This window comes from Danio aesculapii, chromosome 10 (assembly GCF_903798145.1).
Source record: "Danio aesculapii chromosome 10, fDanAes4.1, whole genome shotgun sequence".
Lineage (NCBI taxonomy): Eukaryota > Metazoa > Chordata > Actinopteri > Cypriniformes > Danionidae > Danio > Danio aesculapii.
The window spans coordinates 13,282,185-13,300,861 of record NC_079444.1 but is presented as its reverse complement, the minus strand read 5'-3'; the positions used below and the strand labels follow the sequence as shown (position 1 = coordinate 13,300,861).

At 36.5% G+C, this 18,677-nt stretch overlaps 1 protein-coding gene across 2 annotated transcripts in view; it reads left to right on the top strand.

Moving 5' to 3' along the window:
• The window catches only part of syk (spleen tyrosine kinase), a 54,846-nt gene extending 36,377 nt beyond the window's left edge, over window positions 1–18,469 (top strand). Inside the window, exons 6-13 of one of the 2 annotated variants that reach the window (XM_056467033.1) lie at window positions 477–545; window positions 5,847–5,925; window positions 8,989–9,145; window positions 11,386–11,595; window positions 13,535–13,724; window positions 14,971–15,111; window positions 17,255–17,367; window positions 18,099–18,469. In XM_056467033.1, the coding sequence (XP_056323008.1) occupies window positions 477–545; window positions 5,847–5,925; window positions 8,989–9,145; window positions 11,386–11,595; window positions 13,535–13,724; window positions 14,971–15,111; window positions 17,255–17,367; window positions 18,099–18,171 (1,032 nt within the window). In that variant the 3' untranslated portion in view covers window positions 18,172–18,469. The remainder of the gene's footprint in view (window positions 1–476; window positions 546–5,846; window positions 5,926–8,988; window positions 9,146–11,385; window positions 11,596–13,534; window positions 13,725–14,970; window positions 15,112–17,254; window positions 17,368–18,098) is intronic. The other variant, XM_056467034.1, reaches the window with a different exon arrangement.
• The last annotated feature ends 208 nt before the right edge of the window (window positions 18,470–18,677 follow it).

The window sequence follows — 18,677 nt, the reverse complement described above, 5'->3', positions numbered from 1 at the left end:
TGGAGCAATGGGTTGCAGCTGGAAGGGCATCCGCTGCGTAAAAAATATGCTCCATAAGTTGGCGGTTAAAGGCACTAAGCCGAAAAGAAAATGAATAAACGTTATATTTAATATTCTATATTATTTTTACATTTAATTATTAAGCATAAAAATTAAATCAGAATCTGCGTTGGATCACCACTTGCCATTCAAAGTAAAATCTGGGTCTTGAATCAAAGCCCGCTGAGAACCACTGACCGATTTCACATTAGGGTTGTTGAATATAATGTCACATGCATATACAATCAATATACATTGAATTAGTGCATTTTCAGAGCTAATTGTTAAAGAACACTATTTTGTGCTCATTCTGCATTGCTGTTGTAATGTATAATACAACACTAATGGGTCATGGATCTGTATCTTTAAACATTAGCGGTAAACAAGAGGGTAGGATAAAAAAATAACCATGTGCTCTTTAAAATTGTGGTTTCTAGCGGGGTGCCACAGGTGGGATTCTCTCCAGAATCAAATCATACTCCTTCCCCAAACCTGGCCAAAAAAAGGTGCACTAACACACCCCTCTCTTCCTCTCTATCCCCCACTGGCAGTGGTAGGACACCCGCCTTGCTTGGTTTTTGCTTCTGATTTCGCCTGTGGGATGCCTACCCCCTCTCTGATCTCTTCCTCCATTCACTGCCCTGTGCATCACATCCAGTCTCATGCACTCTCACATAATTACAGACACAGAGATGCAGCTATAAGTACTTTCTTTTAAAGGCCCCCTGAAATTAAAATGCAAGTTTTTTGGTATCAACATGTTAGTCTTAAATGGATAGTTTACCCAAAAATTAAAATTCTTCCTCACTTCCTCAAGTGATTGTAATCCTTTGAGTTGCTTTTTTTCTGTTGGACACAAAATAAGATATTTTGAAGAACCAGTAAGTGTAACCTGTACTATTTTCCAATATTTTTGTGTTCAATAAAAGAAAGAAACTCAAATAAGTAAAGGGTGAGTAAATGATGACAGAATTTAGTGCACTACTAAAAGCAAAATTTGTGTTCATAAGCATTTAAAACTTGCAGTTTCTTGCTTTTGCCAATATAAATCAACACTTTTTATGATGCCACATCATACTTCTTTATCTCATCAAATCCTCTGACCAATTAGATGCTTTCTAATATCTGAATTCAAGTGTACCGCCAAAAATGCATTAGAAAATGCATTGCACAATCACTGTATGGACATTCAAAATTAAGGCTGTGTCCGACAGCTATGTGGTGCCTTCGGAAAAAGCATTCTAATACAGGACAGCATATCTGACACATCTTAATTTAAATTCTGCTTCACTTCCTATCTCAGAAGTTCCTTTTCCTGATTGAATTTTGAAGGCAGCATAAGTGTCTTACATAACAGTCAAACTATGTAACCAGCGTAATAACCAGTAACTTCTTGGATGAAAACTGCATTCATTCACGCTGGTCTTCTGAGGTAATTTTCAACTCATTCCAAAAAACAAATCTGTGGGCGTTCGAGTGCCTGCTGTCAAATGTTTGAATGGCGGAGGTGGGAATTAATAATAATTTAAAAAATGAGGTCAGACTGGAAAGACTCTCTGCCTTAATTCCAGTGTGTTTACCGACCCCAGAGGGTTCATTAAATGAAGATCCAGAAACTTTCATAAAGAACGCATGTCTAGACTGAGCCCCTCCCCTAAATAATTGTCAGTCTATAGCGATCAATGATTGGCTGCTTTACTAGAGCAGCCATATTGACCATTGCATTTAAAACTGTACAAGTGACACATTTAGTGTCTATAGTCTTTAACGTATTTGACTGGCAGAGCTGTGATTTTAACGAAACGCTATTCCCTACTTTTTAAAAGAGGAATGGATTACTTTAATGTCCCACCCTGCTTTCATGGTTCCTGTTGAAATTACTTAATGCACCAAACAAATCTGCATTTCAAGGCACTTCAGGGGACCTTTAAAGAAGTTTAGGGTTCAGTTAAAAGATGGTTGCCATTTACACATATTTTTTTCAAACAGTTTTATACATTTTCACCTTGATTGCCTATCCACCTTATTTCTAGTCTCAATCATACAGGCATTTTTACCTTGATGATTTTTTTACCTATAATGTTTGATTTTACCTTAGTCGCTTCCATTTGTTTTAGCTGTTCATGAACAGCAATCTGTTTATTTGAATTATTAGGAGCCAAGCACCAAAGATACATAAGCACCTATTGTATCATTAGTATGTGTTCTTCTTTTTCATATTTGTGTAAAATTTTCATACACACTCACTGGCCACTTTATTAGGTACACCTAGTACCGGGTTGGACCCCTTTTGCCTTTAGAACTGCCTTAATCCTTCGTGGCATAGATTCAACGAGGTACTGGAAATATTCCTGAGATTTTGGTCCACATTGACATGATAACATCAAGCAGGGGCAACGCGGTGGCACAGAAGGTAGTGCTGTCACCTCACAGCAAGAAGGTCGCTGGTTTGAGCCTCGGCTGGGTCAGTTGGCGTTTCTGTGTGGAGTTTGCATGTTCTCCCCGCGTTCGCGTGGGTTTCCTCCGGGTACTCCGGTTTCCCCCACAGTCCAAAGATATGCGGTAGGTGAATTGGGTAGGCTAAATTGTCCGTAGTGTATGAGCAAGTATAGATGTCTCCCAGAGATGGGAGCTGGAAGGGCATGCGCTGCATAAAACATAAACTGGATAAGTTGGTGGGTCATTCCGCTGTGGCGACCCCAGATTAATAAAGGGACTAAGCCGAAAAGAAAATGAATGAATGAACATCAAGCAGTTGCTGCAGATTTGTCGGCTGCACATCCATGATGCGATTGGCCCGTTTTACCACATCCCAAAGATGCTCTATTGGACTGAGATCTGGTGACTGTGGAGGCCATTTAAGTACAGAGAACTCATTGTCATGAAACCAGTCTGAGATGATTCCTGCTTTATGGCATGGCGCGTTATCCTGCTGGAAGTAGCCATCAGAAGATGGGTATACTGAGTACATTTACATGGACACCAATAATCTGATTTTAATGCGATTAAGGCAATACTCTGATTAAGAGTCTACCATGTAAACAGCAATTTTTGATTGATTGAATGCGATTAAGGATATAGTTGAACTAAAGAGAAATGGAATTAAGACGTGGAGTATGCCGATTTTAGTCGCATTATTGAAGTGCAGTACAGATATGTAAACACCTTAATCAAACTATTACTGTCATGTAGGACTTTTCGGCATATTTTGCGTCAGGATAGTCCACACACACACACACACACACACACACACACACACACACACACAGGGCTGTTTGAGACTATGCTTTGTACCTTTCGAGTCAGTGAAGACCACATAGACCTGCATCGTAAAAATTGCAGATTTTTCTTTCTTCCATTCAGCGTGCAGTATGAACTTCCATTAAAACAACACTCTTCCAGCAGTTCATAATTCCATCCAATATCTCATTTTTTTCACAGGAGGCATGCATGAAATGTTCCCAAATGAAAGTGAGACTGCCAGACTGCAGTTAAAGTCGACAAATTAAAAATGAATCACCCGGAATTAGATGAAATTCCGGAGAAAATGCGGATTGCGTCACTGCGCTATGAATTATGTGCTATAACATGTGAAACGAGATCCAAATTCCAGTAGATCAGCAGTTTCTAAAATACTCAGACCAGCCCGTCTGGCATCAACAACCATGCCATGTTCAAAGTCCCTTAAATCACCTTTCTTCCCCATTCTGATTCGCATTTTGAACTGCAGCAGATCATCTTGACGATGTCTACATCCCTAAATGCATTGAGTTGCTGCCATGTGATTGGCTAATTAGAAATATGTGTTAACAAGCAGTTGGACAGGTGTACCTAATAAACTGGCTGTTGAGTGTATACACGTCAGCTTCTTCTGCTGTGGAATGAAATTTGGCACACAGGGAGAAGGCAATCGGAATATTAACCATACCAAGTTCAGAGCGTGTAACTTAATCCCTCTATTGCCAACAACTCTCCAAATTTTGTAATTGGTGTTACGGCTTGGCATTTGAACCATATGGGCTAAAAACAAAATCTTATCACACTGTTAATCTTAAACAAAATGTAATCTTAAAGAAACACTTCTTTAAAAAAAAATAGGCACATTTAACAACTCCACTACAGTTAAACAGTTCAGGTTTACCATTTATAAATTCATTCCGTCAATATCGGCTTCTGGCAGGAGCAATTTTATCTTAGCTTAGCATACAGTTGAAGTCAGAATTATTAGCCCCCTTCTTTTTTAAATGTTTCCCAAATTATGTTTAACAGAGCAAGAAAATTTTCACGGTATGTCTGATAATATTTTTTTTTCTGGAGAAAGTCTTAGTTGTATTATTTTAGCTAGAATAAAAGCAGTTTTTAATATACAACAAAACATGTTAAGGTCAAAATTATTAGCCCCTTTAAGCTATATTTTTTCGATAGTCTACAGAACAAACCATCGTTATACAATAACTTGCCTAGTTAACCTAATTAACCTAGTTAAGCCTTTAAATGTCACTTTAAGCTGTATAGAAGTGTCTTGAAAAATATCTAGTCAAATATTTTTTACTGTCATCACGACAAAGATAAAATAAATTAGTCATTAGAAATGAGTTATTAAAACTATTATGTTAAGAAATGTGTCGAAAAAATCTTCTCTCTGTTAAACAGAAATTGGGTAAAAAAAGAAACAAAGGCTAATAATTCAGGGAGGCTAATAATTCGGACTTCAACTGTAGATCTTAGAACTTTACATTAGCCACAATTCATTTTTTTTTATTTTATGAAAGCAGACTTTCATAGTAAATAGCTTACATTTCCCTTAAAAAATAAGGTGGATACATGATGTAAGTCAAGGTACATTATTTTCACTAGCGTTTTTTTTCTTTTTCTTTAGTGACACAACATACATGTAGTACTTCAACATTAATATTTGTTTACAGATGGGAGTTTTTTTATTATACAACAATCATATACCAGCTAGTCCAGTTTTAAGATGTTTTTCTTTTCTCCAGCAAAGATGTAACAGAAGTCCAAACCTTAATTCTACAACACTAAAAGCAAAACGATAAAATGATAATAAAACCCTCATCTGTAAGGTTGGTTACCATATTGACTCAAGATTGAGCATAATTTTAAGTCATTTTAAACCTTGCTTTTATATGCAAAACTGGTCAATAAACTGGGGTCAGTTTTCTTCTTGTGTGTGTTTTACATTAATTTGACAGAAGTGGCAGTAACATTGTTGATATATGCTATTATAAATCAAATGTTCACTTCTGTTGACTGCTTTTTATCCAACTGCATAAAATCAGGGTTTGGAAAAAGCCAATGGCTGGATCTTTATCTAAAGATATGGCAATCATTTGTGATTATATTAGATATCTGTTGATTTTTCAGCTTCTAAAAGGTGCCCCAATCATCCATCCATTTCCATTTTCCTTTTCTGTCACTCCTTTTTAATGGTACCAATGACATAATTATCAATCTGCAAGAGATCTCTTTTCTTATTTTATTCATTTATACACTATATTTTGGCTTTTTGGAAGAAGGTTCTCCTCTTCTTCATGGACACTGACCACATCATGTATAATGCTGTATTAATGAATTGCCATTCACATAACATTGACTCATCTTAGTAAATGTAATTTTGCATTCAATTCTGATTCAAGGTGCCATGAAGAACACAGGAACGTTTGGTTTGACCCTGTCCTTCTTTCCCATTGATGCATGCAGGCATTTCAGATTACCTGCCTGTGTCCTTTCAGCTTTTGCAATGTGGACCTGTGTATTTTCAGATATATAATTGTGCTCTTTGCTTGTAGGTTCCCACTGAAAACCCTTATAAAATCACACCTAACGGCAAAGGCGACTATTCCAAGCAGAGTAATTTCTCAGACTCAGGTTAGTGTGCTTCAACCCTCAAACTAGCCGTCAAAGTTTGAACACATCACTCAATTTGTTTTTAATGATACTTAATGATCTTTAGATACACTGGCACACCTACACTGACACACTGTTCAGGTGTTGTATTTCAAAAATGTGTTTTTGTGTTTTGTCCTCAAACCAATGAGTTTCTCGACTCCCTAAGATTCCTTACCAAATTACATGGGTTAACAGTAGATGATCCCAATTGGATTGTGGAATTGTATTGAATGTGTGGAGTTGCAGGGAAGACGAGAACTTTAGTTTTTGCCAGATTGAGCTGTAGGGGATATTCCGAACTGAGATATTTTCCAGACAGTGTAAAATCCTTGCAGCTACTGTACCTATGGGTCATCAGGATGAAATAAAAAATGCAGCTATGAAATCAAATGGCCTTTTGGTTCCCAGGGATATGGTGTAAAAAGAAAATAGAAGGAGACCTAGAACAGATCCAATATAGGCTTATTCTGAAAACGTAGCTCTATATAGATTTCCGGAGATCGCGAATTATGCAACCAGAAGTACGTATGGCTGCACTTCATCTTTAAAGCGAACGCTACAGGGCGGTATGACTCCATTTCTTTTCACGCTAACCAGCTGACCTCTTACCTTTGTATGGATGCTTTCCTGCCGTTACCGGTTTGCTCATTGGCTCGCTGTGTACATCGACAAACACAAAAGAGAAGTTTACCATGACAACGGGGTTCGAGTCTGGTGAAGAACAGTTCCAGAGAGCAGGGAAAACAAAAGCCAAATATAAAATAAACAAGTAAATAACAGGGTGAGAATGGGGTAAAATTGGAAAATGCAGTAAAAATCAGGAGGTTTTTCCTTTTCTGGATTGCTTTTGAAAACACTATCAGTTAAGTTCAAGGAAGTAGGTGGGCGCTGATCAATCGGTGCTTTTGAAAAGTAGTTATTAGAAATTAGTTAAACTATTATGTTTAAAAACGTGTTGTAAATAATCATGTGTTGAAGACTCGTGCTTTGTGACTGAAAACAAAAATGAATGAAGGCAAAACTAAACGAGTTAAATATTACTTTTACATGAGCGTGACACAAAATTAAATTTGATCAATGTGTTACATCTGCTCTCCGGTACTTGCCGACTGTTTGTAATTTCAAGACTGCATTTCCTAACATAAAACTATTTACACTTAATTTCTTATTAATAATAGCCTATGCAAAGCCGAGGAGTTCCTATATTAAACGTTTTAAAATCGCTATTGATAACAGAAGTCAAATATAATCAACAGTGGACATTTTAATAGTTTTTCACAACATGAACATGACTGAATCTTTTTATTACCTGTGTCAATTTGGGGGTTAACTTTTGACGAATGCAGGGAATTGATGCGTGCAGCACCATCACTGATAGAGAGAGCGTGCTAGTGAGGCCTCAGTCATATCTCCGTAGTCTGCCACCGATGGCTGATCTGGCTTCTCCGTGGCGTTTTGACACAAAAATACACGTCCAAATTTAGGGGGGCCAGAGGCAGGGCCAAGCTTGTTGATACCATCCGCCCTCCTCTGGTGGATTTATGCGAGAATAGCAGGTGTGAATGCCACTCACGAGAGAAATATGGGATCTTAAAAGGCAGAGCGGAACAGATCCCAATGACTAGCTGATGAGCTTTAAATACCTCTTCTCTACAGGCAACTCTGAATGATTTGCCAGTGAGGTAAGAGTCCAACCAGCAGAGCGGGGTTCCAGTGATGCTCATTGAGAAGAGAGAGGACAGTAGAATCTGATGAGCAGACAGGTCCAGTGAAAGCACAGTGCAGGGCTTAAGTGACCAAAAGTAGTGCAGTCTCAGTGAAATGTCCACATTTGAAGACTGATTGGACTGCATCCAGCAGCACTTTATTTTGATGGTCCGTTTGTTGAATTTAAGTTACATTGCATCTACATGCCAACTATTTCTCATTAGATTATAAGTAGACTGTTAGGTTGGGGTTAGGGTTGGGGCTAAGGTAAGTGTAAGTTGACATACTTGCAAAGTTTCTTATGGTCAGTTAAATATCTGTTGATAGAGCATATCAACATATATTAAGCAGACAAGTCTACTAATACTCAAATGGACCATCAAAATAAAGTGTTACCAAGTGTAGAAATTTGGTTAAAAACAACCCTTTCCGGTGTTTTGGCAATAAATGGAAAGTGATAGACCGGGCTGTAATTTATAAATTTTGGACCTGCTTAAAAGTAGTCGGGAAAGGGCCAGTGTGGAGTGAAGTGTTAATGATGTGTATTAGGTCCAACACTATGGCCGGGGAAATATCCTGCAGGATGTGTGAGGGAATTGGTTCCACAGGGCAGGTTGTAGGATGGGCAGAAAGGATACGTTTAGATACTTCTTCCTCTGTGAGGAGGGAGAAGGAAGAGTGAACTATCTTCAGAGGGTGTTGTTTGGTGGAAATTTAAGATAGATGTGGTGTGAAATAAACTGCTAATTTGAGATTTTTTGTGTGTAAAAGAGGAGGCCAAGTCATCAGCTAATGAGGTGGTGGAGGAGGATAGAGCAGGGTATTAAGTGTCTTGAATAGTTTGCGGGTGTCTGAAGTGCTGTTGATTCTGTTGCTGTAGTATAGGGTTTTGGCCGGATGAATTTGGGAGGCAAATGATACCAGCTGGACTAAGGTCAGGGGGGATTTGATTTGCACCATTCTCTCTCTGTTGTCCTAAATGCTGTTCAATGTTCTCTCAGAGATTAGAGGGAGAAGAGAACATTGACCTGGTGGTAAGAGGACAGATCTCATCTAGGCAGGGTTTTAAAGTGGAACAGAAAGTTTCTGTTGCACTATTAACATTATGAAGTGAGAACTGGGTGTGTAAAGGTAATATCATTTTTGCTAAATTGTCACCACAGCCACATATTTTCTAACAAGTGCTAAACTGTAATCATATTTCAATTTCTATAGTTTTGATGAAATAAAATTTGAATATGAGTGTTCAAACTCTTGACCGCTTGGTTAAACCTGACTGTGGTGTAATTATTTCTCTCCATCTTCTTAATCTGTGTTGTGTTGTTTTCATACCAGCTATGCCAATGGACACACAGGTGTATGAAAGTCCATATGCAGATCCCGATGAGCTGCGATCGACCACAGTGAACCGCAATGATCTGACTCTGGAAGATGGAGAGCTGGGCTCAGGCAACTTTGGCACTGTCCTGAGAGGGGTTTACCAGATGAAAAAGTTAGTCAACCAAGTTTATGTAGAACATCATTTCAAGAGGATTTTTGTAATTATTAAGAATATCAAGGGCCAGATTTAAAAACAAACAAACAAACAAATTAGAGCACAATTTCAAAACAGTGCCGACGGCATGGTCATTGCTAGGCCATTCTACTTAGCCCTCTTAAAAAGTCCTTAGCCTAACCTGTTGACTCTAGATTCATACCTGGCTGATGGGTGTGAAAATGTCTGCTGATGATTTACAGACAATGCACAGATTAAAGAACAAACAGTAACATCTTACTATATATTGACAAATGCAAAAAGCACAGAACAAATTAGCATTGTGGCAAATAAGATGTGGATAATCCACCATGATCAGGCAGGGTGCAACCACATATTTGCATGTGGATTGCAATTGGTCCCCGGTCTTACATATGTTGCACACAGATAACAAATCATTTACAATACAATTATTTTTGAAACCCTTCAGCTGATCTCTGGCGGGAGCAATTTTAGCTTAGCTTAGCTTAGCACAGATCATTGAACTGTCTTTGACCATTAGCATCTCAAAATCTTTAAAAAGAGTTTTAAACACTTTCCTATTTAAAGTTTGACTCTTCTGTAGTTAAATTGTGTACTGTAAAACCGACCAAAAATGAAAGCCCCTAGTTGGGTAACTACACACTGTTGAAAATGTTGGGTTCCACACAATCGAACACACAAACATAAAATGTGTCAAAAACACTTTCAAGAATTGTGTTGTTTCAGCTCATTTTAAATAAATAGTTTGAACAAACAGCGAAAGACATTTTTTGAATTCAGCAGGTAACAGCGCTGCATAATTACGTTGTGCCTGCTGCACAAGCGGGAACCTCCCTGCTAGTCCTGGCTCCATAATAGAGCAAATTTCTATTGACCCCTCTTTTAAAATGACCAACATAACAGCAGAAAAAAGGGTGTTTAATGCCTGGCACATAGAACGATTTTGGTTCTTATTGCTAATATTACCCTTCATGACAACTGTGAGGGGGTACATTTTTTTATAACTCATCCATTTCCTTTATATTAGGTTTTATTAAGTCTGCATAATTAAGGGCGTGGCCACTTGAGTGGCAGCTAGGTCTCGCTGATCGCAGTCACTTCACCTCAGCTGATTCCGGCTGATTAGCCGCTGAACTCAGCATATTCATCGCATTTTTGCTTTGTATTATGTGGCTTTACACAGTCAGTTGCCTTTTGGAATTATTTCTTACATTTTCAGATGATATAGCATGCCGCGTATACTTAATTGTGCTCACAAATTATTCACGTGACCTCCATTTCCCAGGTGAGTGAAATTATCTAATTATATACCATCTCTATAAATGTATTTGTTTTATTTAAGATCATTTATCATTTAAATTTTTCTTTGAACCTGAAATGCACTCCAGAATCTGACAGATTGATTAGCTGTAGGCTATAATAGTCATCTGAAACATTGTCGTACAGTTTTATGCCTGGATTTCATAATTAGCCTTGCAATTACTAACACAGACTATATTTTAAGTGTTTAGAAGTAATTCAGATTTTCCTCCCGTAGAAAAATGACATAAGACCAATGTTTAGTGACTCAATGTATTACAACAGTGTTTTTAAAAGTCTAAACACGTTATTGTTATAGTAAATAACCAAGCACATGTGGTCAGAACATAAACGAGTTGCAGGTAAGGAAGTATTAAGTGTTTCTCCCATAGAAAAGCCTGTCTAAGCAAAATGCCAGCAGGTGTCTGTAGCTCTGCCTCTTTGCCCTTGTTTGGTATCCCCAGGTTGGTGCGATGACATGCGAACAAAATAGTAGCTTCTTTTGGGTTCTTCAGAAACCTATGAGTGACGTCACGGATACTACGTCTAAATCTTTTACAGTCTATGCTGCTGCAGCCATGGTACCGCGGTAAAGTTACTTGATTATTACGCAAGGATAAAATTATAGTTCCTGGACATATCAGCCCATGAAATAGCAACTTTTCATTTTCGGTTGGTCTTAGTACACAATGTAACTACAAAAGAGTCAAGCTTTAATTTTCTTTTTTGATTTTTTTGAGGGAGATACTAATGGTCTAATCCATTTCAACGATCTAAGCTAAGATAAGCTAAGCTAAAAGTGTCACTGCCAAACTCAAAAATTGGCTGAACGGATTCAAAATGTTTTTATTTTCTAAAATAAATGAGTGTTTCTTTAAGACACATTTAAGAGTGTATGTGGTTTATGTTTACTTCAGAACACAGAAGGTTGTTGCTGTTAAGATCCTGAAGAATGATGACGATAATGCAGCGGTAAAGGACGAGATGTTGCGGGAGGCGAACGTCATGCAGCAGCTGGATAATCCATACATAGTCCGCATGATTGGCATCTGTGAAGCGGAAAACCTCATGTTGGTTATGGAGCTCGCTGAACTGGGGCCGCTTCACAAGTTTCTGCAGAAGAACAAGTACGTCATGCTACAAATATGGGTCCCACTTTATATTAAGTGTCCTTAACGACTATGTACTTGCATCAAAAAATAAATACAATGTAATTACTGTGTTGATAATGTATTTGAGAACACTTGTGGTGCTCTTAATTTGGGATACGGGTATGGTTATGGACAGGTTTGGTGGTATTGATAGGTTTAAGGTTGGGTTAAGGTGTTAGGGATGGTCAACAATCTATTTAAAAATGTAATTACAGAAATTAATTACAGATGTAATTACATACAGTTATTTAATCAAGCATAATGTAAAAACAAGTATTTACACAATAAGTACATTGCAACAAATTATTAATTTTAGTATAAGTACATATTAAGGCCATTATGAGTCTTGAGATCATGTGCTGTCATGAATATGGTGATGGCTAAAGATCTTTTTTTTAAAGATTTACAGTTAATTTACTCAACCTCATGTCATCCAAGATGTAGGTGACTTTTTTCTTCAGTAGCACATTACAGATTTCTTAACTAAATTTGTAATTCTTGGCGATTTTTAAAAAAGCAGTCAATGGTTAATGTTTTATATATATATATATATATATATATATATATATATATATATATATATATATATATATATATATATATATATATATATATATAATTTATACATATATCCCCCACAGTCCAAATGCAATGTTTCCCCCACATTCCAAAGACATGCAGTACAGGTGAATTGGGCAAGCTAAATTGTCCGTAGTGTGTGAATGTATGTATGTGTTTCCCAGCGATGGGTTGCGGCTGGAAGAGCATCCACTGCGTAAACAAATGCTGGATGAGTTGGCGGTTCGTTTCGCTGTGGCGACCCTGGATTAATAAAGGGACTAAGCCGAAAAGAAAATGAATGAATGAATGAATGAATATATACATACATGCAGTTGAAGTCGGAATTATTAGCCCCATAGAATTATTATTTCCCCAATTTCTGTTTAACGGAGAGCAGTTTTTTTTTCAACACACATTTCTAAACATAATAATTTTAATAATAACTCATTTCTATTAAATTATTTATTTTATCTTTGCCATGATTACAGTACATATAGCTATATAGACACTTCTATATAGCTTGAAGTGACATTTAAAGGTTTAATTTGGTTAACTAGACAGGTTAGAGTAATTAGGCAAGTTATTGTATAACGATGGTTTGTTCTGTAGACGATCGAAAAAATATATAGCCTAAAGTCGCTAATAATTTTGACCTTAAAATTGTTTTAAAAAAATGTATATACATATACACTGTATACACACACACACATTTATACAAGTATAAATAAATCCCTGTGGCTCCTGATGATACACTGAGGTCTTATTAGGTAAAACGATCAGCCTATGCAAGAAACTGAACATCATTTCCAACATTCTTAGCTTTATCAAGAGTTTGGTCAATCAGATCTCAGCACAAGTTTAGTGAAGATGAGCGACTTCATAGCATATGTGTGCGTGTATCTTTTGAAACTGAAACTACTGTTTAATAACTTTAACCCTCTGAGGTCTACTGTATCACTGCTGATAGTCAAAAGAAACTCAATATTTATAATACTCCTCTATTTTTGTCATACAGATAAGTGTTATACATATTTAAAAACTGTAAAGTGTTTTTGATACTTGTGTGCACCCATAATAAAAATTAAAAGTTATGTTTTTGTTGTAAAATAATGAATTAAAAGGGTTGAGCGTCTGCCACCACTATTTCTCAATGACGATCAATCTAAAATTAATCCAAAAATGAACTCGGCAAATACGTTTCACAAAAACTTGAAACATGACTCTGCTAAAAGCTTAGAATGTCTGCTAATAAAGAATGTTACTCTACTGTTACACAAATATTCTCAGTACATTTAATATGTAGGAAAGCAAGGAGATGCATGGTTTTCTGTAATTTTTTCGTTTTTGTTTCCAGGCACATCACTGTGAAGAACCTCACAGAGCTGGTTCATCAGGTCTCAATGGGGATGAAATATCTGGAAGAGCACAACTTTGTTCACAGAGATCTTGCAGCCAGGAATGTGCTTTTAGTCACTCAGCATTATGCAAAAATCAGCGACTTTGGACTCTCTAAAGCCCTGACGGAGGATGAGAACTATTACAAGGTACAGTACGTTTTCAAAACGTTTCCCTTCATATATTTAAAAAAAAAGTTTATTCCTTGCTACAATGCTTCTTTCAACAAAAATTCTTCTTAGGGTTTAGTTCTAATTTCAAACCAATAGTTGATTTTGTCAATTTTTTCCCAAATTTTGGTTTAAATACCAACAATAATGTATTTTCATGTACTACATCTATGGAACCTTTCTTCTGCATTTTTAAGAATTTTTAAGAACTGCTGACTAAAATATACTTTGGGGAAACACAACACGGTTCTTCTATGGGATTCTTAAACATTTTTGCTTGAAATCCCAAAAACAACAATTCAAGTGAATAGGAACTATATAAACATGAGCATATTGGCAACAAAAAAAGTGCAGCAGTCTAACAACCATATCATATTTTAAAGTCATTATTAATTTGTTTAGGAGATTTTGATTTGGAGATCATCCTCCATGTTTGGTTGTGGCCTATTATTTTAATGTACGTGAGTGCGTAAAGATGTCAAACTTTAACATTGTGCCGTAAAATCAATCTGATGCATCTGACACTATTGCTGTGTCATTAATATAAGGTAAACAACCCAGGGGTCGCAGTCCAATGGAATAAAAACTTGGTTCTTTACCACAATGCTTCCAACCCCTTGGGTTAGTTTTAAATTCAAACCAATGGTTAGTTTTGTCCATTTTCCCCAAAATTTTGGTTTAAATACTTACAACAATCATGTATTTTCAAGTACATTTTAGATTAGGAAATTGATGGTTCCATGAAGAACATTTAAACATCTATGGAACCTTTCTACTGCATTTTAAAGTATTTTTAATCAAGAACTGCTGACTAAACATGTACTTTGGGGAAACACAACATGGTCTTTCTATGGAAGGGTTCCCAAACTTTTTAGCCTGCGACCTCCAAAATAACAATTCCGGTGACTAGCGACCTCCACTATCCTCGAAGGTGGTTATAAACATACACACATTGCACACATTGTGCACATACACCATGAGAAACTATATAAATATGAGCATATTGGCAACACAAAAAAGTGCAGCAGTCTAACAACCATTTCATTTTTTTATAGCCATTATTAATTTGTTTAGGAGATATTGATTTGGAGATCATCCTCCGTGTTAAGTTGTGGCCTTTTATTTTAATGTACGGCACCACTCACTGATGTAAATTGCAACATGATGGTTTATTTACAGTGTGTAAGAGTAAAAACCTAACCACTCTTTGTTTACTCCTGTTCAGGCCAAAGGTCATGGTAAATGGCCGTTGAAATGGTACGCGCCCGAGTGCATGAACTACTTGAAGTTTTCTTCAAAGAGTGACGTGTGGAGCTTTGGAGTCCTGATGTGGGAGGCTTTTTCATATGGACAGAAACCATACAAGGTGAGAAGAATCTGTGTGTTACGCTGACCAGTACTGCAGGGATCCTTTCAAACATTTCTGACATATTTTGTATCAGATCAGGCGACGTGTATAGATTATGAATATGTTTCAGAAGGACGAAACATTTTAAGGGCCCCTGATTTCTGTTATGTGGATTAAGAGAATAAACATTATCTTGTCAAATATTGACCGAAATATATTCATATTGTAGAATATACAGTTGAAGTCTAAATTATTAGCCCCCTTTGAATTTTTTTTTTCTTTTTTAAATATTTCCCAAATGGTGTTTAACAGAGCAAGGACATTTTCACAGTATCTCTGATAATATTTCTTCTTCTGGAGAAAGTCTTATTTGTTTATTTTGGCTAGAATAAAAGCAGTTTTTAATTTTTTATAAACCATTTTAAGGTCAAAATTATTAGCCCCTTTAAGCAATTTTTTTTTGATAGTCTACACAGAATAAACCATCATTATACAATAACTTGCTTAATTACCCTAACCTGCCTAGTTAACCTAATTAACCCAGTTAAGCCTTTAAATGTCACTTTAAGCTGTACAGAAGTGTTTTGAAAAGTCTAGTCAAATATTACGTCCAGTCATCATGGCAAAGATTTTAAAAAATCAGTTATTAGAAATTAGTTATTTAAACTATTATGTTTAGAAATGTGTTAAAAAAATCTTCTCTCTGTTAAACAAAAATTGGGAAAAAAACACGGGGACTAATAATTCAGGAGGGCTAATAATTCTGACTTAAAATGTATATTTAATCAATTCAATCAAGAAAAATGAAAACTTATTCAATACGATGCAAAATACTAAGTTGTACAAAATATGTATTATTTCAAAATAAAAGAACAGTACTGCTGCTATTGTGATTACTATATAGTAAGGAATGTGGCCCTAATGTGGTTGATATTTATTTTTAACTTTTATTAGGTACACCTGTCCAACTGTTTATTAACGCAAATTTCTAATCATCCAATCACATGGCACCAACTCAATGCATTTAGGCATGTAGACATGGTCAAGACGATCTGCTGCAGTTCAAACCGAGCATCAGAATGGGGAAGAAAGGTGATTTAGAACGCGCATGGTTGTTGGTGCCAGATACGCTGGTCTGAGTATTTTAGAAACTGCTGATCTAGTGGGATTTTCATGCACAACCATCTCTAGGGTTTATAGAGAATGGTCTGAAAAAGAAAATTTCTAGTGAGCAGCAGTTCTGTGGGCACAAATGCCAGAGGTCAGAGGAGAATGGCCAGACTAGTTCCACCTGATAGAAAGGCAGCAGTAACTCAAATAGCCACTCGTTACAATCGAGGTATGCAGAAGAGCATCACTAAATGCACAACACATTAGGCCTATAGGCGGATGGGCTACAGCAGCAGAAGACCACACCAGGGCCACTCCTGTGAGCTAAAACAGGTAACTGAGGATATAATTTGCACAGGCTCACCAAAATTGAACAATAGAAGATTGGAAAAAATTTGCCTGGTCTGAGTCTCGATTTCTGCTGCAACATTCGGATAATAGGGTCAGAAATTGGCATCAACAACATGTAAGCATGGATCCATCCTGCCTTGTATCAACAGTTCAGGCTGGTGGTGGTGGTGTAATGGTGTGGGGTATATTTTCATGGTACACTTTGGGTATATTAGAACCAAGTGAGCATCCTGTCAACGCCACAGCCTATCTGAGTATTGTTGCTGACCATGTCTATCTCTTTATGACCACAGTGTACCCATCTTCTGATGGCTACTTTCAACAGGATAACGCGCCATGTCATAAAGCATAAATCATCTCAGACTGGTTTCTTGAACATGACAATGTGTTTACTGTACTGAAATGGCCTCCACAGCCACCAGATCCTAATCCAATAGAGAACTTTTGGGATGTGGTGGAACAGGGGATTCGCATCATGGATGTGCAGCCGACAAATCTGACGCAACTGCATGATGCTATCATGTCAATATGGACCAAAATCTCTGAGGAATATTTCTAGTACCTTGTTGAATCTATGCCATGAAGACAGTTCTGAAGGCAAAAGGGGGTCCAACCTGGTACTAGTAAGGTGTACCTAACAAAGTGGCCGGTGAGTGTACAATAGCAATGATGCTCATGTTGGTTTATTCATCTTTTGTAGGGCATGAAGGGAAATGAAGTCATCCAAATGATTGAAAATGGACAGCGGATGTCCGCTCCGCCTGACTGCCCACCTGAAATTTACGACCTCATGAAGAAATGCTGGACATACAAGTAAGACAACGTTAAAAAAAAAAAAAAAAACATGGGATAATGTCATTCTGATCATCGCTTTTAATTTTGAGGAAGCAACATTATACAGTTGTAATTCAGAAGCAGGGTTAGCATCACTGTTTTTACTGGGTTATAAAAGCAGGACAAGCAAGGCTTTAACATTATCACACAGTAAATTCAATGCCAAAAAACCGTGTAAAACAATTTCATGTTAAATTATGCCATATTAGATCAGAAAAAAGGGAGGAAAAGGGAATTGTAAGAAATAAACTTAGAATATCGAATACAAAGAGATTTATAAATTCAAAATTCCGATATATATAATCTCACAATCACATTAAGTAATACAAATTTTACTTGGTGATTATGTAATTATTGAAAGGACAATATTTAAATAAACAAAAAAAAGTAAAACTTGTATACAAAAAGTAAAAATTGTTAGATATTAACTTTAAATTGCAAAGTGAAAGTTTACTATACCTTTTTAAATTGGTAATACTAAAAGTGTATGAATCTACAGTGCTTAACATCAGATTGAACCTAAATTGAATTGTAAATCATTGGCAAAATATGAATGTGAAATGTGAAGATATTTTGGAATTCACTAGTGCAAAGAAGCGTAAATAACGATACAGTGTATCGGTAAATTTGCTTCTTTTAATCAGCATTTATTTAAAACTCTGTTATAAAAAAATTGGAATATTTAACATTTGTCTGTTTCATTTCTGCAGGCCAGATGAGAGACCTGGATTTTCTGTAGTCGAACCCAGACTGCGGCATTACTATTACGACATTTCTCAGTGATTATGCAACCCAGAGCATACAGTATGCAAATTATATCACCATATTTGAAAACAATCATTTTTGCATAAGGTGGCATATGCTGTATTGCCGTCCTTCCATTCTTCATTGGTACCAATTTTAATTATATAATTGACAAAAAATTCATCTTGCGTCATTTAAAGCAATAATTTGTATCATAGTATTTGTACTTCCAAGATGGTTTTGTTAATTGTATGAAGTGGATTTCTTAAGCAAAACGTGCTAGTTCAATGGTGGATTTGTTGATTGAAAGGGCATGTTTGAAATGAACATGAGTGTGAGTATGTATCAATTAAACCAATTGAGCGCTCGATAAATATGCATTTTTCTCATTCATCTCCTTCCATTTCTGTTTTGTACTAATTTTTCATTATGTATTTGACAAATGTGTTTTTTCATTAGTTGAAACATTCATAAGGTCAAACAGTCATTCATTCAGTGGAAACACTTTACAATAAGGTTCCATTAGTTGATGTATTTAGTAACAT